This window comes from Mugil cephalus, chromosome 7 (assembly GCF_022458985.1).
Source record: "Mugil cephalus isolate CIBA_MC_2020 chromosome 7, CIBA_Mcephalus_1.1, whole genome shotgun sequence".
Lineage (NCBI taxonomy): Eukaryota > Metazoa > Chordata > Actinopteri > Mugiliformes > Mugilidae > Mugil > Mugil cephalus.
Genome location: NC_061776.1, coordinates 24676994 through 24702294, shown reverse-complemented (window position 1 = coordinate 24702294; position 25301 = coordinate 24676994). Strand labels below are relative to the sequence as shown.

Sequence of the window (25301 nt, the reverse complement as noted above, 5' to 3'; positions counted from 1 at the left end):
TGTCTGAAAACTACATTATGAGAAACTATGGCCCTATTCAGACCTGGCAATGACATCCGACCTGGGCACAAGTGACCAGCTTGAAGTACCTATGGAATTGGGGAGTTGTAAAATATCCTGGCACAAGCCGTGAAGTCTTTCCAACCCACTGACAGCACACATGTTAAGTAATAGTCTATTCATTTCATTCCATTCGTCTACACCCTGATGTAAGTTCTTTTAGAGACCTGCACAAAGCTCAGATTAGAACAAAACACTGCAAACTTCAATACACACAACACTGCTGTGCTGTTTAAAGCAGTGACTGAAAAATGAAGTTAAATAAACTTCAGTCATTATTGAGTACGTAAGTCAACTCCATGCAGCTCCTTTTACATCAACATGATCACATCAAACATTACCACATACTGATATGGTTTTTATATCACAGTGAATTCATATTCAGTAATTCCGAGATGTATCTATTACTTAGTTAGCTACAAGGACAAAACATTTTAAAAGGCTCTGACCACTTACAGTGCTTCTTCATCATTATTTATAGCACAGGTCACATATTGTTTGTAAGAGCACCCCTGCTAAGTAGGTGGTCTTTAATGTGACCCAAGACGCACATCTGAAGTAACACATTTCAGTGTTATTTTGTAAAAGTAAAAGATTATTCCCATTACTAATTATATTATGATTGAATTTATGCAAATTAATATAAAAATATAAATTAATTATATAATTTTAAAAAAGTTGCTGATAAACCTAGCCAATAGTCTTCAAAAAACAAATTTTATATTTTTATATATAAATAAATTTTCTAAATAAATTTTATATATAAATGCAAAGTACGTAGGATAAGTGAACCAGCCATTCAGTGCTAGTAGTTGTACGTAGCTTGCATGTGTTGTTGTGTATTGCACTTTTCCAAATGTGCCTTACAATCGTACACTTCCATAACTTAAATGCTAAATGGCAGGAAGCTGTATCCAAGACCTACATGGTGGCATTTCTACTGAATTTTTTATCTTAAACATGAAGAACTGTATAAGTTTGTTATAACACAAACAAATTGTTCCATAGGACTAAAGTGTTCGTCCACTCTACCTGTGTAACTCATGTAATTGCTGTAAGGGGTGTTCTGGTAGGTGGTGACTCTGCAGGTATCATTGAAGTCATCGGGGTCGTGACAGACTTTGGATTTGGGTGTTGGGGCAGTGTCAGCACACAGATCTCCTGTTTCCATGGACGGGGTGGTCTCCTGCAAATGCACGCATATGAATATAGGACGACACTGACTGAATATAGTCGAGTTAAAACATCTATCAGGGTAGACATGCCTACACATTAAAGAGGGCAGATGGCAAGTACCCAAGCAATGTCATTTTAATTCATTACTGACTATACTGTATGGCACATTCACAGAAATTAAAATATCAACAGATTCCCATGGAGCATAATCCGTTTTTTTAAAAAGATCTTTTCCAGTACAACATATATAAAAACAGAAAATAAGAGAGGTTTTATATTTAGTAAACAGAGCTTATATAAGGTATTCCACCCTGGAAAAAGTCTATACTAAGCATCATTTCAAAAGACGAATTATAACAGTCTTACCTGACATGGATCATCACAGGAGTCCCGCTCACTCACCCCCTTAAAGACATGGTACAGTCCAAATATGTGTCCCATCTCGTGGATCATTGTATTGTGGTGGCCCATCGTGCCAAAGTAGGACGGGTTCAGGACCATCCCACCTGAGGACAGGACATAAAATTCACCGTATTACTTATGACATCATTAATATCTGAATCCGGTTTGCGTCTGTTGATCAGCATGGGGGTCGCTGTGAATATTTCAAGCGGTAAAGTGAAAAGTGCATTGTAGTGCATTGTTTTATAAAGCACTTCCTTGATTAAAAATTAGATGTGTGAATAATGTGCATTTTAATGCAAATTTAGATGTAGATTTTGAAAATGAAATGATTTGTACTATTTAAAAATAACATTTCATTGGAAAATTATAGAGTAAATGAAGTCTGTAACAAAGTACGCAAGCAACAGCAATTTTAAAATCAGCTATGGTTTGGGGGTTTATGATAAAAATGCTTTTAAGAGGTATTACTGGGCTTTTTTAGATTTTGTTTGTTTTTTTGCAGCATGCTGATGATCACTGAATCAGGAACAGACATGATTTATTGGTTTTCTAATTAGAAACAGTGTGCTCGGTGGTGAGGACATTGAACAATGAAGACACCAAATACATGGACACTAAACAACATGGCCCCTGGAGACAACTTGAAAAGAGCTAACTTGTTTTTAAACAGAGACAGATGCCGTGCAACTGAAATAAATACCAAGCGGGATACGTCCATTAGTGAACTGAACTTAACACTCAATTCTGACTCTTATAACATATTTAAATCGATGAACAGCTACCTCAATCTCCCAGATCTACAGAAAATGATTACACATAGTTATTTTCAGAAGGCTTTTCAGTGGATGTTTTAGAACAATAGCACTGGCAGCCGTAAAGTAGCAGAGTGTAGACGCAGTAAAACCAGAGAAAATTTTGTGAGTTTGTTCAGAGTACACTTTCTTGACTTCCAACTTTTCTTTGGCCTTTGCACTCTGAATAAAAACTGAATGAAAAGGGACATTTTACATGTAGACACCTGAATTGAACTTCACATTAAAACAGAAACTGGGGGACGTCTGTAAGGTAAATATGGACCGCCATATTCCATCTTTACAATCATTTTTAACTACTTGTAATTCACCCACTGGAATAGAATAGAACAGAATGCCCTTTATTATCATTATACTGTGTACAACAAGATAGGAGACTAAATATTGGGGGACATTTTAATATTTCATTAAACAGCTCAGTTGTTTCACAATTTATTGTGAAGTATAAGGATATCATTGGAAGACACATGTAAGCAAATCTGACTGTGGACATAGAACCCACATTTTCGGAGAACAGGTTTTGTTTTGATTTCTCAGCAACTAATTTGACTTCTAAATAGCAAATGCCTCCAAAACAATTGTGACTCATCAGAGAATGGACATGGACCTTCTGAGGGTGTCCTGTGGTGTCTGGTAACAGTATGTTAGTGGGGGTCTTTGGGTCCTATTGGTTGAGGGGAGGGGCCTCTGTGGATCATCCCACAGATACTTTATCAGTTTTGGATCTAGTGAATTTGGAGGCCAGGTCAACACCTTGTACTGTTCTTCATTAGATGTTCCTAAACTGTTTTTGTGTGTGTCTGTGTCAGGTTACATCCTGCTGGGGATGTCTGCTGCCATCTAGGAGTGTCATTGCTATGGGGTGTGGGTGTTTGGTCTGGACTACGTGGGTGCTACATGTCTAACATCCACATGGATTTCAGGTTCAGAAATTTCCCAGCAGAACACTGAATTGTCACAAGATGGTCAATGTTTTTTACTGCTCCTGTCAGTGGTCATAATGTTATGTCTGTTGGTGTATAGGTCACTGCTGATTGCAGAATGAGATCCCACATTAGTTGACTAGCATATGGCTAGTTGATGACCTCAAAATGTTAACCTGTAATCTGACGATAGCTGATGGGTTCTGGGACTGCTGCTAATTCAAACTCAACATTTCCTACTCCTCACATTAAAAACATTTAACTGGAAAAACGCAAGTTGACTTTTATTATGAAGTAGCCACAGCAACTGCAGTGTGTTTTGTCAGTGAGCTTAGCATTTGCCACTATCTGTTAAAAAAAATGCTACAAGACAAAACAAAAGCAGCCACGGGTCCATTTGAAATATTACAGTGAAACAAGAAGGCTCAGGCCCTGGTGAGCTGACAGGCTGACCATCTCCAACTTCTCCTTTTACTGTGGCACGCTGTTCAAAGACTCAGCAACATTTTGAAGCGTTGACTCACTGAGATGCTGAGAATGTTCCAGGACTTTGCCTGATAATGCTGATAAATGACAAAACAAAATTCATGCCCTGGATCTTCTGTCCATGCAGATCTTTAGAGAGGTCCTGAGACAGGATGTAGGGTAAAAAAAAAAAAATCACACTTCTTTAAAATGTCTTGTTGGATGTCTCGTTGGATTTGTGTTCTTTTTTTTGACTGTTACACGTACTACAAGGTACTGGCATATGTAGGAGAAAAAAGTGCAAAAATGAATAAAGAACAGCTGGCAAGTTGGTATGGATGGCAACAGGGGGTGCAGGGGCCGCACTGCTGCTGTTTGTTTGTTTGTTTGGATGTTGTTGGGCTGATTATCCCTACCCAGTGGAAAGGGGCCTCATGATTGGAAGAGGAAGGAGGCAATGTGCCGGGAAAATGTCTCCCAGCTCCAGTTGCTCTCCCCATCTAATTTGGACACAGCCAAAGCAGACAACAAAGGATGAAGGGTAGGAGAAAATGTGAAGGTGTGGCTAAAAGGAAAAGATACAGCATGAGAGAGACACAAGGAGAACAGAAAGAAAAACTGAAGAAATGCTACTGAGACCGTGAAAGAAACCAGACAAGTATCAGCTTTTATAGGATGTAACAGTTGCGTGATATAAATCAACCCACCTTGGTGTGTAAGGGACTCCTTCGCCCATGGCCAGGTTGCAGCTCCTGCCAGCTCTTCACGCATGGAGTTGCTGGCAAAAAAGACATTGAGTGTATCTGTGCCACTCAGGTTTAGCTCCTCCTTTAGTTCTTTAACACTCATATAAGCCCTGCAGAAAAGGACAGAAAGAACATACAGTATACTTAAGTATTGGAAGACAATTTAAGTAATGGTGTGTACCTTGTCAACACAGATTTTAGCTTTTAGTTGATACTGAGTGAATCCTTTTTGGATTAAACGAGCTTCTGTTTGTAACACTCCACCATACACACAAGGGGGATCTTTTCAGGACATCAGCACCTTTTAATGTAAATAATATCTAATGGAAAAACTGACCCCACCTTTGAAACCGACAATACAATACACAAAAGCCTGACACATGTAGGGCATCCCACATTTTTTTTTACATTATGTAAATTCAGAATAATTCCAAATCTAATGAAAAAAACTTAAATTTGCCCCATTCAACCCACTCTTAAATGTTTAATGTTTAAATTATATTAAGTTGATATAACTTCAGGCTGCCAATGCCGTGAAGTTAAACCAACTTAATATAATCCATTTGCCACAGGTGTCCAAAGGAAAACAAGCAACAGTTTCTTCCGCAAAAACAAGAAAAAAACAACAATATGCCATCGATGACTAACTGGTATACCAGGAACAAAAAAGTTACAAAAAATGTTGTGATCGGTCATCTGTAGTTTCATTCATTCATTCATTCGTTTCTATTTTATACCAAGAATGAGCCATGGGTCAATGTGGGGCACAGAAGAGAACGCTGCCTCCTCGATATATGGTCGGAGGAGAGCATATATCAGCTGCTTGAAAAGAAGCACAAAAATGTCGCTGGCCAAATCGCCAAAGAATGTGCCAGGTAGGCTTTAACCGGACTCAGACACAGTGTCGGCTTAAAGTGAAAACAACTTTGCCAAAGATCCTGCCAATAATTTTTATCCAGTAATTGAGGGCTACTGGACACACATGGGTCTGTGTACAATGTTGGCACACTTGTCAAAAAATGCAATGAGAATACAAACCGAACCAACCTTCCTCGTGTGAATATCCCTTAGACTTTATTGACCCACAAGGGAAATGGCTTGGTGGTCACAATTACATATAAAAAAAAAAAAAAAAAACACTTTTGAAATATTCGGTAAGGTTCTGAGATTTCTTCAGAAATGTAGTTCAGAGAGGAATGTTGACACTTTCCGAATTTCGTGCAATTTAAAAAGTAAAAGACAACTACATAATCTGGAGTGCAGGAAGTGGCAGAAAATCCATGCACCTGGAATGTCCTCTGAGCAAAACAAATGAAACATAACATAACAGCGAATGAAGTAACTAAAACATAGATACATGGACAAGTACATAAGGAACGTTACAATTGAATATTTGAATTTGCGTTTAAGCAGCTTTTGTAACTTTTTTTTTTTTTGGAATGGAATGGAATAATGGAAAATTATTATTTGTTATGAGGAGAGACTGCAGGGTTACACATGTCTAAAAAATATTATCCGACAGTTTGAACTCTATAATGTCAAACGTCTTTGGGGACCACTGCCCTACAGCAAAATAAAACAAGTCACCTTAAATAAGAAAAAGAAAGTATCCCTTTAAGGTATTTTTTGTCTAAGCCGATGCAAATTAGTCTTGTGAAAAGAGGTTTAGGAACTGCTTTATGTTCACTGCAGGGCATCTCTTCAGCAGATGACACATAACTTCAAATCATAATTGTTTGAATTGGTCGGGATACTTCAAACCACTGCCCCCCCCCCAAAAAAATGCCCACCATTCCCACATATTTCTCTCTCTGTCTGTGACAAATTACCCAGGGGCACTTTGATGTGTGAAGCGGAGTTTGTTTTGCCTAGGCTGCGGTGATGTCACATGTCATTTTTCTCTGTTGCTTTCATAGCTGGAAAGCTTTTGCACCTATCACCATGAGGCTGTGCTGGGTCTGGGAGCCGTGCAGTGGGCTTTCACCGTAGGCCCAGTGCTTGCATGCCAGACAGTGTGGTCTTTTAGTCTCCGATAAATTTATGGAACAACGACTGCTTGATAAAATAATGACAATAATTATTATGTACGGGGTTGTGTGTATCTGCGTGTAGGTGGAGTCCTTTCTTGGTGTTTCAGTACACCGTTAAGTCCGATTACTTCACTTTATAAAAATACATTCTAGTAAATGTATGAATCATGCAGAGTTTTGTTTTATCTCGCTTCAACAAAGCTTTGGATTGCGTGTTGTTTCATTACTATGATCTCAATGGATTATTGTTCTATTTCTTATGCAAGAAGTCAAGTTTTATGACAGACTAAGCCGCAATCGCATGTTCACCTCAGTCAGGTGTATCTTGGTGCGAAAGGGCCCGAGATGGACTCAAACCCTGACCTTCTCGCTGGTAGGTGTCAGTGCTATCCACCGAGCCGCTGTACTGCCCCGTTAGATAGATAAGTTGTAGAACTGATCATGGGATAGAAGGATAGGCGGGTCACATTGAGACTGTGACCAAAAGATGCTGAATGAAAGTGTATATGGATGAAGTAAGAAAACAGTAATCCCCATCCTACCATACACCACTGTCAATGTAGCATTAAGTAAGGTACTTCACCTCTAAATTGGTTCAAAGTTGTTGCTCAGAAGCCAAGAGCTTTGCATGTGGGTAATCCTCCCCCCTAATGCAATCCCTCCCTCGGTGCTTGTGTTGTACGGTAAATAAGAATATGTTTTCTCAGGCACTTTGCCTGACTAAATAGAGCTTAGGATTTAAAACGCTTCAGGGAATCCCTGCTCTCACTGCATTAGTGAGGCCGAGTTCAGCCGAGGCTGCGTGCAGTATCCATCACCTCAGTCTGTGCAATTACAGTTGACAGACAGTTGACCACTAAAGAGTTGACTCTTCAAGATTTGGAGACTCAGAGGATGCCTCGATGGAAAACTACCGCCAACCTGGCAAAAATAAATGGCTCGACATGATTGAAGTGAAAACTCTGGTCCCGAATTAGCAAAATTTGTGGGCTAGTCAAACACTGTGTGAACCGACAGCAGAGTCAGCACCAGCACTGTCATTTCTATGTAAATCCATATATCTGCACCCATTTGAAATATTACTGTTGACAAGTCCGTTGCTTTGAATAAACAAGAATCATACGTCACCAGCTAGCCTGGTGTAACTAGGCTCAATTCAGAGATTTCATAATGGGGCGTGCTTCAATGCATACAGAGAATACAATGGCTCCACACACAACTGGGTAGTCCTACAACCAATCAGAGCCATTTTGTTGTCAATAATGTCAACTCAGATAATGTAAATGTCTACGTCAATGTTATTCTTCTGACAATTACTGCATATAGCCTGCCCAAACGATTTGACTGGCCAGGTAGATCTTCGCCAGTGCATTTACACACTTTATTAGGTACACCTGTTCAATGTTCATAACACAAATCACAAAGCTAATCAGCCAATCACATGGCTGTAATTCAATGCATGTATTCATGTAGAGGTGATCAAGACAACTTGCTGAAGTTCAAACTGAGCATCAGAATGGGGAAGAAAGGGGATTTAAGTGACTTTAAACGTGGTATGGTTGTTGGTGCCAGATGGGCTGGTCTGAGTATTTCAGAAACTCTACTGGGATTTTGGATTTGACCAAGGCTGCTGGTGAAGCTCAACCAACCTTATTAGTTAGCTCGCTACAACGTGAGTCTGAGTATTTCTGACATTCTACTGGGATTTTCACACAAAAACCATCTCTAGAGTTTACAGAGAATGGTCTGAAAAAGAGAAAATATCCAGTGAGCGGCAGTTGTGTGGACGAAAATGCCTGGTTGATGTGAGAGGTCAGAGGAGAGTAGGCGGACTGGTTGGAGATGATAGAAAGGCAACAGTAACTCAAATAACCACTCATTACAACCAAGGAATGCAGAATACCATCCCTGAACACACAACACGTCCAACCTTGAAGAAGATGGGGTACAGCAGCAGAAGACCACACCGGGTACCACTCCTGTCAGCTTAGAATAGGAAACTGAGACTACAGTTTACACAGGCTCACCAAAATTGGACAATATAAGATTGGAAAAATGTTGCCTGGTCTGACAAGTCCCGATTTCAGCTGCGACATTCGGATGGCAGGGTCAAAATTTGGTAAAAACAAAATGAAAGCATGGATCCATCCTGCTTTGTATCAACAGTTCAGGCTGCTGGTGGTGAATTGATGTGGGGGATTTTTTTTTGGCACACTTTGGGCCCCTCAGTACAAACTGAGCATGGTTTAAATGCCACAGCCTACCTGAGTATTGTTGCTGACCATGTCCATCCCTTTGTGACCACAGTGTACCATCTTCTGACAGCTACTTCCAGCAGGATAATGCACCATGTCACAAAGCTCATATCATCTCAAACTGGTTTCTGGAACATGACAATGAGTTCACTGTACTCCAATGGCCTCTACAGTCACCAGATCTCAATCCAATAGAGGAACCTTTGGGATGTGGTGGAACAGGAGATTCGCATCATAGATGTGCAGCAACTGTGTGATGCTGTCATGTCAATATGGACCAAAGTGTTGTTTTGGTCAATATTGTTGTTGAAAGAATACCGTGAAGTCAAATCATCATTGCATGAACTCATTTGGCAAGGGTTTGATGTGATGGACATTTCGTTTACACATAAAAGTGCAACATTATAGATTTGACCAAAGCAGCTGGTGATCCTCAATCAACTTTATTAGTTAGTTCGCTACAACTGCTGGCGGCAATATCTCTGCCAGATATGAATAACTCAACCTTTCATGAATGACTGACTATTTTGACGGTAAAATGCACAGACTATGCGTTGTACAAGAACGTAAAGTTATCAGGAATCTGCTTCAATTTGCAGCTATGGTAACAGCCCAAACTCTGCGTAGACTCTAACACTGTAGCTTGACATGCACCTCCCAAGATATCTACCTATGCATCACAATGATGCAGACCCCAAGAGCTGTGATTGGTCTCTTGGTAGTAGCGCGTCTGCTTTAAAATTCCCACCTGCTTCTATATCTCCACAATTTCTGAACTGATTGTTTTGGGTCAATAAAGATGGAACACACCGAGAAAGATTGACTGAGGAGGTTAGAAGGTACAAGCATTTGTACGACTTGTCTAAGGGAGAAATTTCTGCAAAAGTTTCATTCATCATTGTTGAATGTGAAGCAGGAAGTAGAAAGAAAAGCAGGAAGTAGAAATATGCAGCGCCGACTAGCGTTTTTAAAGAGCGAGCCAGACTGATTAACACACAAGTATGAATGGTTCATACTGGCGTAGGCTACGTGTGTAGGTTACGGACCTAAACCGCACTTAAATGGACATGATAAATCTTTTATTACTGAATAAAACGTATATACAATAAAAGTTCATCTAAAACAACTACATCATGTATGAGATTCATGTACGTGTCAAACAAAGTAGTTTGTTCAGTGGAGCCCTTTGCACACATGCTCACTGTCCAGGATTAACTAACTAAAATATTTTTGCAAGACCTGGACATGTGTCTGAGTATAAATGGGCATGATGTCCCCTACCTCTTCATCACTCTCCCTTTTCTTTATTACAAAGCCAGAATCTGCAGTGTACCTGGCCATCGCTCTAGAACTGGCTCCCGACAACAAATTTGTGTCGTGACAGCAGCTGGCTTCAAAAACCTCTGGACCTTTACTGGCCAGCAGCAGCTGCACACATATAGGGTCCCACAATCTGAATACCTGGCCAAGAGTTCAGAGAGAAGAAGGGAGCGGGGGGGAGGGGAGGGGTATCAAAAAACCCAGATCCCAAACATAAAAATGCTTCAATGCTCCACAAATGCCAGCGAAATGTCATCCTCGCATTAATTCTCTCACTGCCTGAGAAAGTTCCTGTTGGGATCCAGGGACACACATGCACACATCCAGGCCGGCATGTTGAAGCACTCACACACAAGCCTTTTAAACAAGTTGGGGTCAGAGGACCAACACTACTGGGCCCAAATTTTATGACATGCCGGTCTCCTGCGTATTGGCTGTTCATGTTGTTTTTAGCGGAGGGTCAGGGGCTTACAGACAGGAACTCTGGCATGATTCACCGTCCAAGTTTCATCATTGCCTTCAAGTGCACACACACTATGACTTTTTTGTTCAATATCTGAGTAGCAGACTTATTTATGCAAGTTTCTCATGCAAAAGTATTCTGCGCTAAAAGTTGAAATCCTGAGCGATGGTTTGTAGAAACGGTGTTCACGTCAGATTCAGCATGTTACGCTGATCTCTCCAATTCTCACATATCAAACAAAAACGCATTCTTAATTTTTTTCCCAAAAGTAAGTATGGTGGATTTTGTTCTTTTTTTAAATTTGTTCTTTGGAATATTTTTGGCAATAACTATCAGCATCATTCAAATCTAAAATCAATCAAAACATTTTATACACTGTAATTTAGGCCAAGAGGACAAGATAACCATATGTTTGTGTGAGTATGGGGTGTCTATTCAATCTCTGCAGTTTAGTGGGTTAAGGATTATAGTTAATGATGTACTTTAATGGTAATCATTTGTTTTGTGTATTAAGTTGTCCTATTAAGTTGTGCAATATTATCTGAGGACTTTGCTAGGTTTTAGTTTTTATGTAATATTATCATCTCTTTATTTCCATGTGACTAAGTCTGGGTGTCATCTTGGTTCCTACCTGTTTACATTGAACAAATGGGCATGTGACAAAGAACATAAAAGTTGTGTGTTGTATGCTGTGTTGGCGTTGACCGATGAAGACTCAAAACTGTAACCTGAATAACAACCACAGCTTGTCTGTTTCCTTGTGTCTATCCCCACATGGACAGGACAACTTGAATTAACATTTACTTACAACACACCTGAAGGACTTCCTGCACATGGTCAAACTCTGAGACCACACACATGCAAGCCAACTTTTTTTTTCTTTTTACTGCTTCCTAACTTTAACCTTTGCCTTCCAGGGAAAGCAAACCAAACGCTGCGTTCTTTTGCAGCAACAGGCTGTTTCACACTAGCACAGCTGTACAAATTTACACCTGTGAGCTGCACCATACAGTCTCCATCTGTCGGCTGGGCAGTTAAACTTGTATAGGTGTGCTTGCTTGAGGGCACTTTGTGTTTCAGTTAAGGAAATTCATGCTACTCCTTTGCAGTCCATACCCAGATTTAGCTAAAAGTGGGACTGCTGATAATACCTAGATAATACAGTGGATTAAATAAAGAGTCGTGATGCCTTCAGCAGACAGCTGAAACCTGTGAATCACAGTTATCAAGAGTATTTAAATGAAACATGGTTGTGCCTGTAAAGTTGGTTCAATTTACAATATATGGATTGACTTGCATTTGGAGCCAGCCTCCTGTGGCCATTTAAGGAACTGCAGTTTGTGTTGGCTTTATTTTTCAGTGCTGAATGTTCCTGCTTGATATAATGGTACCCCAGCAGAAAGGAGAATCAACCAGGGCATCTTTCAGGAATCAAAGGTGTTAACAATGAGAGAGCGACAAGCTGCAATGCTTTTTCAACAGAATTAATCCAAACTAGCCCAGGTAGCGAACAGGAAACAACATTTGCAAAGAAGCTGAAGCACTGAGGGGCTGTGCTGCAGCACAGACACTATTCCATGAGCTGATGTTTCGGCACAAGAGAACCATCTTCAAAGTTGAGGAATGAGAAAAATGACATCATATTTGGACTCGCTTGTATTTGGTGGTTTATTTAATCAATATCAATAACTATTCCTCTGCAACTGTTTCTACGCTAAAATCTGTTCCTGGCAGTGTGTTTGAAACTACTTTTAGACCTTTGTGTTGGAAAGAAAAATATGAGGAGATGAATTTATTAGTTTTTGCAAGACTAGAATTAGACAGTTCCAAAAGGGTTTTTTGGCAGGGCGGTGGTAGGGAGAGATCTGGACTCATTACCTAAGTATTTCTAAAATAAATGACTATAGTCCTGCCTCTAATCCATGTAATCTACTACATAAATATGCAGGTTTTATTGAGATAACTTTTCACTGAAATATATTATTAATGCACCAACCGAGTCTTTCCGAGATATGGAAGTGGAGAGTCAGTATATTTGCTTTAATTATCTACCCTTTGTATTGGTGATGTTGTTGGAGATCCATTTGACCAAAGTATAAATGGAAATCAAACTATTTTACTGTTTTAAAAAACATTAATTCATGCTTGTGTCAAGCTGTCAGTTCCAGGCATCAAACACTCCATCTTTCGTTTTTAAAAAATAACCCCAGTTCCATGTTCTGTGTCCCAGTGGCGCAGTGTAAAGCTTGCGGTTACAATTTGGATTAAAGACCGGGTCTTTAAGAACCCGGGCCGACGACCGCATGGCGAGACTTCATGCAAGGTATTTGGCGCTGTGCATGAGCCTGTCTGTCAGGCCAAATGGAAGACAGCGGGCCGCTGCTCGAGTTGTTTAGTAAAAATAAGTGTGTACTTTGGCCTCTTAACCAACCTTCCCAACTTCACAGACCTTTCTCTGAAGCCACCGGGGAAAGTGAGAGCACCAATTTGTCCGTGTAGCTGTTTATTGCACAGCCCTGCTGAGGTACTGCAGCATGCTAACACAGACCTCATGCAGAGTGTTACTGGTTCCCGTCTATTCCCGGAGAATCCCTCCCTTTGGAAAATACATTGCCCGCACTGACTTCCTGGTACTTTCTCTTCTGCGTCTTTTCAACAGTGTTGCAGGCTGCGGATTGACTGACCAACATCTCCCAGCCCTAAGGAACTACACACTGGCAGCAATAGTGGTAAATGACGTTTGTTTATTGACCTCACCTGTCAGGAGATTCAGGATCAAAGCAGGTCTTGAGGACGTCCGTGATATCTGGGTCACAGCAGTCACCATCATCATAGTCATAGTGTATACTGTTGCACTCCATGTTACAAATCCCGTCCTGCCTCTTCCAGTTGTAGCAGGACCCCAGCCTCAGGCAGTCCCCTCCGTCGTGACCAGTCCTTGGATGGTCACACTCGGGGTCACACTGGCGGTTCCCAATCTTGCCAATTCGACAGTTACTGAGGATAAACCTCTGGCGCAGGCTGGAGTTTTTGACACTGTGGACACTCAGTTCCATGGTGATGTTATAAGGACGGAAGGCCTCAAGCAGAGCCTGGTGCTGGAGCTGGATCTGGGATTCCGTCACTGTGGGGTTTCCACCATCATCATCGGATAAGTTGACAATCCGGTAACGAACTTGCTTGGGGGTACGGAGCTGCCAGTTGTGGTTGTAGCCAAGGATGATGTCTGTGTTGTCACAGGCGGTCATGCCACAGAGCGGCGGCAGGAAAGAGGAGACATGTTCGTGTTCTGGGACAGGAGTGGTGATGACGGCCGGATGAAGGCCAGTTTTATATGGAGTCCATAGCTGTTCCACCTTAAGGAGAAAATCAAGCAGGAACATTATTTCAATAAATCCTAGTTGAGTAATGCTGAGCATTTAATGTAATGTAGTAGTGACTAATATGGAGATTGGCCAAAGAAAGGAATGAAATAGAGGCAGTTACATGAGTGAAGTCGGCCCACATCGCCAGGATCGGCTCACTCTTGTCAGTCTGCAGCGGCCGTTTCAGCAAATCCTCATGGGAGCGGGCATAGCGCCACAAGACCACGCCTCCCATGAGACCCCTGAAGCTTTGTCCCTGATCAGATTGGTTGCTGCCAAGAAACAGGGTCCTGCAAGTCTTCATGAAGGGGCTGTAGAGATTCCCAGACTGGATGTTGCTTTCTCCTACCTGAAGTAGAGAAGCAACAGATGGGCATAAACTAATTTCATTATTCACTGTTCAGTTTTCATTAGAGATATAAATAATACCAATTTTTCAAATCAGTAGACTTCTGACATTCTGTAGCCTCTTTAAGAACAACATGTTAGCAGTACATTAGCTATGTTTTACATTCTTACAGTATGGTGGCAATTTGGTTTTTGAAAAGCTCTCCATCTGGTTATTCACTAAAGTAACTCTTGTTAGGGTGCCTCAAATGGGACTGTGTTGACAGTGAACACGAGACAAGTCCATATGAACGCCCCCCTCTTGTGGTATTCACAACCTCGAAAGCGGAAATGTTCTGAATGCTCTCAGGTCACAAGTTCTGATTTGTTTGTTGATGTTTTTACAAATGATGGAGGCCATTTTTCAATATGTGGTAGTGTAGTATATTGTAAATTTAGTCATGTTGAGTTATTCTTCACAGTTATTATGTGTCTGAAGAAAACACTGGCATTCCCAACAACCCCGTTGTTTAATTATGCTTTTGTCTTTCCAGTGGTTACCCAGTGGTGACCTGGTGGTTACTCAGTTAGTAGCTTGGTAAACTGTTAGCCTTGTTGGCATCTAGACAGCAAGCTTAGCAGCTGTATTTTCCCAATTTACAGCCAACATCAATGGTAAGAATTTTGTATAAATGGCTCAAAAATGTTGTGATCACAAGCTCACAAGTTTAATTTGGAAGCATCCAGTGGAATGCCAAATTTATGGCATGACAATGACAGACTATCGTGACCCTGGATAATTTCTAGTTGCTTGGGTAATACCAACAAAAAACAACTTAAAGTGAAGCATGGAAGCCCATTACTAATATTAGAAAAGATAAGAATAATAATAAAGTGCTATTGGAGAAGAGTCTATGAACTGCAAGTAATTGGACGTTCAGTTGGGATTGTTCTCGTCAAAGTGTTTTGTTGCTTCACAGGGATCGATAAGCTGACAGTGAAGCAAAGGTAATTGACCAAAGCCAAACAAAGTTCAACCAGACCACGCACCTTTGCTCCATCTACATATAGGGTCATGTTGTGGCCGTTGTAAGTGACCATCAGATGAGTCCAGACATTGGCTTGGTACCGCTGGTTGCTGTAAACAGTGGTGGATTTCACAGCTCGGTCTGTGCGAAGCGTGAAGTAGAAGCGTGCGTCTTTGGTGCCCGCAGGTTCCAATGTGCGAATGCCTACTGACCAGCCCTTCTCACTTAGAGAATGGGAACAGTTGTCAAATACACCTAGGGCACAGAGGAAAGTGAAATATATTATTTTGATGGAGAGCGATTATGTTCTCTTGCAAATTTACAAAGTGGGCACACAAACAAATAATCTTTCCAAATGATTATACTATGGCAAATGAATTCAGACAAAGAGGAGCGATGACACAGATAACACAAAAAGGAACAGGGAGAATACACAGACCCAGAGACAGCGGGAGAGTACAGAGAGGGGAAGGAGGATAGAGGTATTTCCCTAAGCCAAGGCACGGCCCTGATATTTCCATCTGCTGTTGCAACAGACACACACAGACTCACATCTGCTCCCCAGATGTCAAACACTGGGACAGCGAAGGGTCAGGGAACCCCTTCACCCTCCTCAAAGCTGTATGTGTCTGTGTGTACATGGGTATATGCGTGTTAGGTTGTAAAGTGAGCAACTGTAGAAAAATATAACCCATGGAGGGGAGCCAGTTTCACGGTTAAGCATTTATTTACTGTAGGTTAAAGAAAGCAGAGCTAAGCAGGTTTAACAAGTGATTGGATTATACTGCCAGTAGGCTACTATACTACCAAAATTACACAACTATTTTAATGTCAGTTCATGTTTGTCCAAAACAATTCTAAAGCGCTACATATAGCTCTTAAACAATAACTTACTTAAACAGTAAGTTGGTCTTTACATTGCATCACCAAACATGGACCAAGGTCACTTCTTGGGAAATCTGCTTAGCTGCTTTACAGTGTACATTATTTCATGGTACGCAACATGAAGATGTTGTTGATGTCAGTGTGTCGTGCTACAGCTAGATGATGAAGATCCGTGTTTAAAAAAATACGTAGGTTGTTTTTTTTTTTGATTTGTTTCATTTTTGAGGCTTTCGCACCACCACACATCAGTTGAAGACCGCAATTTATCATCACTGTGGTCGTGTGGGTTTAACGTGATTACAACTGAATTAAATTAGATGCGGATGTTTTGCTAGTATTGTGGCCGCTGTTGGGCAGCAGAAGCAGCGAAAATCACAGCGCTGATAGAACGTCAACCTTTTAATGTCGTCATGGCGAACACGGTGGTAAATCTATGAGCTATTTATAGGCCACCCCTTCCAAAAAAAAAAAAAAAAACGCAGCCAGCTCTGATTGGTCATCTTGGATGGCCTCACCGTGCGCTGCCCATAAATGGTATGGCAGGCCAGCAAGTTGGTGGCAGAGGAGGTACGCAGGGGAAGGCGGAGACATGACAATTAGATCTGTTTCATTGGACGTAATTAGCCTACGCCCCCAAGTGCAGGGTAAGTCATCAATTAACAATTTTATATCATTTTCTGGGAAATTACAAAAACATAAAAACAAATGCCATTGAGGATCGCCCATCAGAGAATGGATATGGTCCTTCTGAAGGTGTCCTGTGGTATTTGGTAACAGGATGTTGTTAGTGGGGACTTTGGGTCGTATGGGTTGAGGGGAGGGGCCTCTGTGGATCATCCCACAGATACTTGATCGGTTTGGGACCTAGTGAGCTTGGCGGCCAGGTCAACACCTTGATTCACCAATTCAGCATTGAATTGTCACAAGATGGTCAGTGTTACTGACTGATCCGCGTATAGGGTAGTGTTGCACATTGAAACATAAAGACACTGTACACAGTAAGAAATTAATGACACGCAGGTAATACAAGACTTCAACACCAAAATACAAAGAAAAAAAGCTGTTTAAGTAAATTAAATTCATTTTCAATGAGGTAAGCAGAGGAAGACATGGTGTCAAGGGCCTCAATTATTTTCATGCCATTTGATGTACTGTTGTGCACTCAAACCATACATGTTCACCACTGGTTATTAGTCAATTTTATCAGATAGAAAGTTAGTATTACAATAAATTTAGGGAAAATGCGTTAAAATAACCACAATATTGGAATCATCTTTGTTAGTCCAGCAGTCGACTCTGGACTGAACTGTTTACAACATTCAACCGTGCAGTAATACAGCAACAAAGGCTTGAAACGCACAAACAAATAAATACATTTATGAGATCATCAGTGGACATTAGATGTCCAACCAACGTCAATGTCATGTATAGCAGAAACAATAGGAGTTTGTTTTTCGTCGTATTTGTCAAATTCCTCCAAGACACTACAAAGAGAAAGGCCCATGCCACAAAATGCCGCCCTCACATAAGGAAGCAATGAGGGGGAAAAAGTTGGGTAATGGAGTCGGATCTTTGATCAGAGTAAATGTGAGCGGACGTAACAGTTTGCGGTCTCGCTCGCTATCTGGACAGCTGTGGTGCTGCACCGTTGCGCTTTTATCCTCTTCAATTTGTCTGATGCATGTGTTGTTCTGTCAAGTGTGCAGCTTTTCAAACGCAGCATTCTTGACGTTCTGAGAATATTTTGCCATCCGACGTCGTGTGCTGGAAAGCTGAAATGTTACGTTGGACTGATTTGTGCACAGCCACCCCTTGGAATCAATGGGAACCTACAGGCGAGCTAACTACGAGGAGAAACACTGAATGAAACACACCCCGGGAATTTTCACTGTTATGTTTCTATGAACTTGTAGGTGTGGAGTATTGAATAAAAAAAAAATACATTTAAGGCTACAATCGCTTCTTAGGTTAATGGTCGGTCAAGATATACAGCACTGGGTTTTGAAAGGAGTGGTGTTTTATTAACAGTGAAACAAAGACCAGTAAATGTCTTTATCTTAAGCGGCTAGGAACCATTACTGTGGTCAGTGTGATCGATCACTATTCTATCAGCCATTAATATGTTAACCCTTATTCTAATATTCATCAGTATCAGCAGAAATAATCACTCTCATCATAATCTCATCATTATTGTCAGTAACATTATCCAGCTTCACTTATAATCACATCATCACTGTCACTGCCATTATCCAATTACAGTCATCATAACTATTATTGTTGTCATCAAGGTGTAACCAGACCCTGAAACATGTATGGGTGGGGTGTGAATTCAAACCAGGGGTTTTGTTTGTGTGTGTATCTTTAATTTGGTTATTTGATCGCGGGTGTGTGTTTTGTGGCCATATTTAATTTATACACCAATCAGCCACAACATTATGTCCACTGACAATACAGTGATCTGCTGGGAAACTTTTGGACCTGGCATCCATTCATGTGGATGTTACCTAGACATGTAGCACCCACCTAGACCAGACCAGACACCCCCACCCCATAGTAATGACACTCCTTGATGGCAGCAGCCATCCCCAGTAGGACGCAGCCTGACACAGAGACACACAAAAACACTTAAAAACTCTCAAAAAATATGAAGAACTGCACGAGGTGTTGACCTGGCCTCTAAATTCACTACATCCCAAACTGATCAAGTAGGAGGGGCCTCTGTGGGATGATCCACAGAGGCCCCTCCCCTCAACCCATAGGACCCAAAGGAACCCACTATCAACATTCGGTTACCAGACACCACAGGACACCCTCAGAAGATACATTCTCTGAGTCAAAACTTTTTTGGAGGCACATGGGAAACCTACACATTATTAAGAAAGTGGTCATAATGATATAACTGATGGTGTATATGAATCACTTTAATTAATTATCCAAAAAGGTGAAAGAAGGACAACTGGACTTGTCTGGTTTTTTGAAGATGTCCCACTACTCATCCAAGTAGCTAACTAAGTTGGGAAGTTGGGGTTATAATATAAAACATGTGTGGATGGTGCCCACCTGAAACTCACCTGACTAAAGTCCACAACCTCCAGGAGATTGGAGTGGAAAATGGTTGCGTCAGTGGGCACATAATACAAACTGGAAAGGCGTACACAGAAATCCCAACACCAAAGCCTACTCAGTTTGCCACTTCATCTCTTGGTGTGACACATTTTTGCGAGCAAGCCTCAATCGGAGCACCAGGAGAATGTTATTCTCCTCCTTTCTGAAGAAAATTTAGCAGTCCTGCCAGCGCAGGCAGGGGACGTATTAACTTATGTAACTACAGAGGAGTGTGTTTTTTGGAGTACAAACGGGCATATTTCAGCACACAAGCTGTCATTTTAGCATCCAGTTCACTCTGAAGCACAGAAGACTGACGCTTGATTCGTGAGCTGAAAATCCATATTTGTTTATAGAAATATAAATATTTCTATTAACATAGAAATATACACAGTTTCTACTTTACCTCAAATCTCATTGGGTATTTCTATAATGCCGTTTCCAACATAAACAAAAATACAAACATATCTGCTGAGCAACCTTGTCGGTTTCAGCTCCTCTTGGAGGTGAACCTGTCTTGCATTTGACAGCTGTCAGCCTCAATAATACCAGGGTTTGCGTGGAAGTGTTAAATCACTTAAATGTCAGTCAGCTCAGCGATTAATCATCTAATGTCTTCAGCACTAAATGTCATCGCCATAACACAGTCATAACAACATATTCCTAATCACCGTGTTCTCTGTCACGGCTGTCACCACGTCCACACCAACCAACCAACCAAAGTGAATCCTGCACAAACCCGGCATGACCTTAGTGTGTGAAAACTGGCCTCCTGGGACCCGTATCCCTCCCCTCCCCTCCACTGCCCCCGTCTTGGATACTGTTTAAGCAGGGGGAACACAAAAAGCTGTTAGGAAGACAGGAAACAAGCTTCATGGCTCTACGTGTCAGACTATGCTTTAACAGGGTGACAGTGCAGGAAGTATTTGACAGGTTCAGACAGCCACTGACACAAAGACTGAGTGAAATGGAGACACACTAGCTGATGAGGAACGGTATCATGTCAACACATGATACACATGAAAATATCCCAAATCCTAAACATATGAACGGGTAAACAGGAAAGGGGTGACTTAAGCCTGGATCTTGCTGGCTTTAAGTTTTCACAGACTGCTGAGTGTGTGGGGGGTGAAAAAGCAAAGGTCTATCCCAGCAGGTGGACACCCAGGCAGTGTATCTCCTGGAGGAAATGTTGGATTGTATTATGGACCTACTAGAATCGTGCTCATGCCACAGTGAGAACCCGTTTGCACTCACCTGCCATGACTGCAGGGTTGCTCTGTCCGCCCTCCGGCTTCACCCACAGCTCCAGGCTGAACGTGGCCCTGGGCAGCTCGAGCCCTGCATCCGGCTTCAGCTTCAGCTGCTCCCGCCGCCCGTTGAAGTACAGGGCAGTCATCCAGGAAGGGGGCACTCTTGGCACGGGGCTCCCCCAGCCGCCCACGGTCACTCTCGCGGTCGCATCCGCCTCATCCGCCTCCCCGGAGGAGTCCTCCGCGACGGACGCCGAGGACCGCTGGTCTCCATCTCCCTGCTTCAACCCGCGGAGGACCTGGGGCCCCCTGGAATCCGCCGAGCCGTCCGGAGAAACTTTCTCCCGGCTGGAGTTGCCCTCTTCCTCGTAACGGAACGTCCCGTGGAGGCTGCGGGCGAACCTGGAGCGAGGGTCACTCGGAGGAGACTGCGCGCGTCCCGTGGAGGAGACCTTTTGCCCGGCGTCTTTGAGGAGAGGCACCTCGGCCCGCGTCTTGTCGTCTTCACCGACATAATTCGCGTCCCTCACGCCGTTTCTAGCGCGTTTCTCGTAGAAGCGTCCGGACAGCGGACCATTTCCATGCCTCGCTTTCACCGCCGCGTGTTGGTTTTCACCCCAGCCTCCCTTTTCTCCCCCAGCCGGAGCGACCCGTCTGGCCCCGGCGTCTAACCTACACCCTCCTGCACAAACCGCAGGAGCGCTCTTGACAGTGTGCGGCTCTCTCCGGCTCGTGTGCGACTTCGGACGGGCCGCTGGAGGGCGGTGTTGGGACAGGGACTGGGTTAGGGAGAGGGAGAGGGAGCGGGGCCGCCGCCGGGACCTCCAGATGCCGGAGACGGTGCAGGGTTCACCTGCCAGCCTGGAGAGCTCAGTGTCTGCGCTCCGGGCCAAGGCGCGTTTGTGCCGGCTGAGTGCATCGGAGCGAACCGGGTTGAGCAGCCACGTGTTGGTAATAAGGACGAGGAAGATAGCCAGTAGTCTGAGCAACAACATTTTCTCAGGTTAGGGAAGCGATTTGGTTTTCTTCAGAATAAAGAAAAAAAAAACCTTCCAGATCAGCAGCAGCGGCAAGTCTCCAAACTGTGGTTATTAGATTTATTTGCTCACATCACCCTAGCAGTTCTAAAGAAATCTGTAAGAATTAAAAATTTAAATTTTATAATTAATCAAAACAAAGTAGAAAAGTGATCAAAACTATCAGTGCATTCCAAAAGAGGTCAAATTAACAAAGAATGTGTCACATTCAATTTCTCCACATGGACTTATTGCATACTGAGGTTCTCGGTGTGTTCATTCAGAATGATGTAGGTGTTTAATAGCGCTGAAGAATCGCAGCAGACATTCAGATCTTCAGCTAAGTGAACCGGGCAAAATCCCTTTCCTCGGCGCAGCTGCACTGGGTCTCTACCCTCCTGAACTTTGTGCGAACGTTTAGAGGAGACCCTTTGCCTCCTTCCCATTCATGTTTACCGCCTGCCAAATATCTGTAGCCGCAGACACGTTGCTTCTGTTTACATGTAGGGCGAAAAAAAAGAAAAGAAAGTTCTGCAAGCCTTTAGGTGAACTCACGGGGTAAAGAAACACCTTCCGCACGCCAACGGGCTGATTCAGAAAGTCAAAGTAAAAGTAATCATAAACGCAATTATTTTGTCACTGAGGGAAAAAAAATGTGGATGACAATATTTTATTTGCATCAATAACTCGTAATTTTAGAGTCCCTCCTTTCTCTTTTTACCTGACCATTGCGGCATCATTTAGTGCGTCCTGGTCCAACATGTGACTGCAAGGTGAATCAGAATAATAAAGTCAACTCCGAAGGCAAAGTGAAACGCGGTGCAAAGGCAGTGCCAGCCCTAAAATAGCTACCCTTCACGTTGAGCTGAAGCTCTTCTATGATATCTGAGAGAGGAGAAAAATATTAGTCCAATAAATCACACATCGCCATCTGCGCGTCAGCTCCTCTTTTGGGGTTTTGTTGTGCGTCCCTGTGCGCTTCATAGAGCGACTTGCTGCTGCTCCTCTGCACCGGTCCATGCAGTTGTAGTAATATCCTCCTCCATTCCTCTCTCTCTCTCTCTCTCTCTCTCTCTCTCTCTCTCTCTCATTCTCCCAGGTCCAAGGTTTTTATCAGGGAGCCCCTGCCCGCCCTGACATCACCGGTAGGGGAAGTGTGGTGGTTTATGGTGGTGGAGGGGGAGGCGTCCAATCCTCGCCTCACACTTGAGTTTTACAAGGGAAATCCTCTTCTCTCCCCTCTCCCCTGCCCAGTCTTGTGCTGTGCATCCCTCTGATCCCGAGTGGAGACAGGAAAGAGGTTGTAAATGTTATTTATGTATTTATTGTACTTGTCCTGACCTCATCCATCCACAAATCCATCCATCACCGGGCGGTGGAAGAAGTGCACATATTTTTTTTGAGTGAAGGTTCCAGCACAAGAGTGTTGCAAGCAGCGGTCGTGTGTTCAAGTTGTAACAGCAAACGCGCCGATACTGCACATGAGAGATTTATTTTTTCATTTATTTTAGAGGGAAATACTTTACTCCACCATTTACTTTGAATGTGATGCAGCTTGTAAAACACGGCGCGCGATCCATTCCCCACCACCCACTGAAGACTTGCAATGGCTTTCAGAATAGGAGCAATTCTTTATTGCATATTTCTACTCTGACTCCGGGTGAAGAATCTGTGCATTATTTCCACGTCTGGCAAAACGCTGTAAATCAAGATTGCAAGTATCCTATTAATGTCAGCCAAAAGTCTCCGCGCAGGATGTGGCTGCATATGAGCGACATCCACAATCATAGCAACTGTAATGTGTGTAAGAAGCACTTTACAGCTCTCCCCGTGGAGCTGTTTGATGGTACTTGATATGCTTTTTGGCTGTTAAATCCATATGAGAGCGTGTTTTTTCCTATCATAGATGCTGTATGTCCCTTTGATTTAAACCTGAACGTTTGTTCTTAAACATGTTAGGGGGGAAAAATTGGAACAAAATACCTACGCGCGGTGCCTGAGTAAATATACTCCCTTTCCACCACTGTCCGTGTCTTCTTAAGGGAAAGTTTTACTGTGGTAACGGGTGAATGACGGTGGAGGTGGCTGAGATGCTGGTGCAGAGTGTGTTTTCTCCTGCTCCGGTCACACAAGTGCGTTTGATCTCTCCCTTGCTACCCCTCAGTCTCTTTCTTCCTCTCTGTCTACTCCCCCCAAGTGGAAGGGATGAGGTTAGAGTGACCCCCCTTCACCTTCAGTCCTTGCCGCCCGTTCCCTTCATCTATCTCGCTCCCTCTCATTCAGACTCTCGCCTTCTCTTTAGTGGTACAACACGCAGACAGGCAAAACATCTGTCTTGCACATGAAAAGGGTTCTTGCAGTTTTTTTTCTTTTTTTTTATCAACCAAATATGCTACCTGCTGCCTAACTGCTGCCCGTTGGCCGAAGGCAGGGCTGAAAAGGGCCCCTGAAAAGTGCGAGAAATCATCAGGTGAACCGGACAAATGAAAAAGAGGGGTGGGGTGGGGTGGGGTTGGGGGGGGGCGACAGGTCGCCTTTTGCTGTAATTTCTGTCTTGGAAAAAAAAATCTAACATAATGTAAACTTGCACACAGTCATATGCATAAACACAGACCATCTCTCTTTATTTTGTCCCAGCTGCGCATCAGAGATTGTTCTGCAGACTAAGAACTTTTGAAAAAGTCTGACAGATGAGGTCGAACTCTTAAAAAAAAGTAAAAGGAGACGCTTTCATTGTTTTTTCCTCAACTATGTTTCCAAAGACTGAATATTACAGGCTACTGTTTTTTTCTATTGTGACTGTATACATATGTGTTCCCATCCATGCTGTGAAATCCAAACAGCCTGGCCACATTGATATCTGTTAAACAGTAGAGAAATACTACTTTATTTTATACAGGTATACAGTAGATGATATTGCAGAGCACAGTGTCAGTGCCTTCGGTTACATTGAGTTTTGCACAGCTTCCAGCGTTATCCACATTGTGTGGACACACGTGTGTGTTAAAAGGTCTTTTTTTTGTGCCTGCAAACTAGCTATGTGCTTTTGGAGCTTATCATACAGTGCATGGATGAACATTTCTGCTCATTACAAATACCTTGCAAATGGAAAAACAGCTTTTGGCAACTTGTGCAGGACCTCTAATTGGAAAGACAGGTGTACTTTCAGTGATGATTCCAGACGCTACAAAAAAAAAAAAACCTATGCTGACCTCAAAGGTAAACCGTTGTAACTATACCATATTGTTAGAAAATTTGGAGCTTCAGCCGTCAGTGATTTATTTTCACCGTTATGATACTGATTTGTGCAGGTGTGTTTTTTTTTATGAGATGTGAATAATTTCATGTCTCCACTCATTGTTCATCATCTAATTGGTCATTAAATACATCTTAAATAAACTTCTGCTGAGCAGCTGTTGCCCCACACCTTTAGCCTTCACAAATTTTACCCCTTCTTCTATCCCAGATCATACTTTTTTTGTTGTTTTCTTTTTTTTTTTTGTTTTGCTCAATTTGCAAACAGGGCTAGGCTGGAGATGGAGATGGAGGAGGAGGCCGCTGGCAGTTATGGCAGGGGCCTCTTAAGGGGCAAAAAAACGGTTCCTAAAGAGTGGGAGGCAGGAATTCCACAATCCCAGCCTGCCTGACTGAAGGATCTGTCTGCTAA

The 25301-nt window shown here is 42.5% G+C and overlaps 1 protein-coding gene across 1 annotated transcript in view; it reads right to left on the bottom strand.

Moving 5' to 3' along the window:
* pappa2 (pappalysin 2) overlaps positions 1-22711 on the bottom strand; it is a 70233-nt gene extending 47522 nt beyond the window's left edge. The window contains exons 1-7 of the mRNA XM_047590505.1: positions 20623-22711; positions 15398-15630; positions 14142-14369; positions 13413-14011; positions 4549-4697; positions 1603-1742; positions 1093-1246 (exon numbers count right to left, since the gene is read on the bottom strand). Of these exons, the coding sequence (XP_047446461.1) occupies positions 1093-1246; positions 1603-1742; positions 4549-4697; positions 13413-14011; positions 14142-14369; positions 15398-15630; positions 20623-21613 (2494 nt within the window). The 5' untranslated portion in view covers positions 21614-22711. The remainder of the gene's footprint in view (positions 1-1092; positions 1247-1602; positions 1743-4548; positions 4698-13412; positions 14012-14141; positions 14370-15397; positions 15631-20622) is intronic.
* Positions 22712-25301: the final 2590 nt, after the last annotated feature.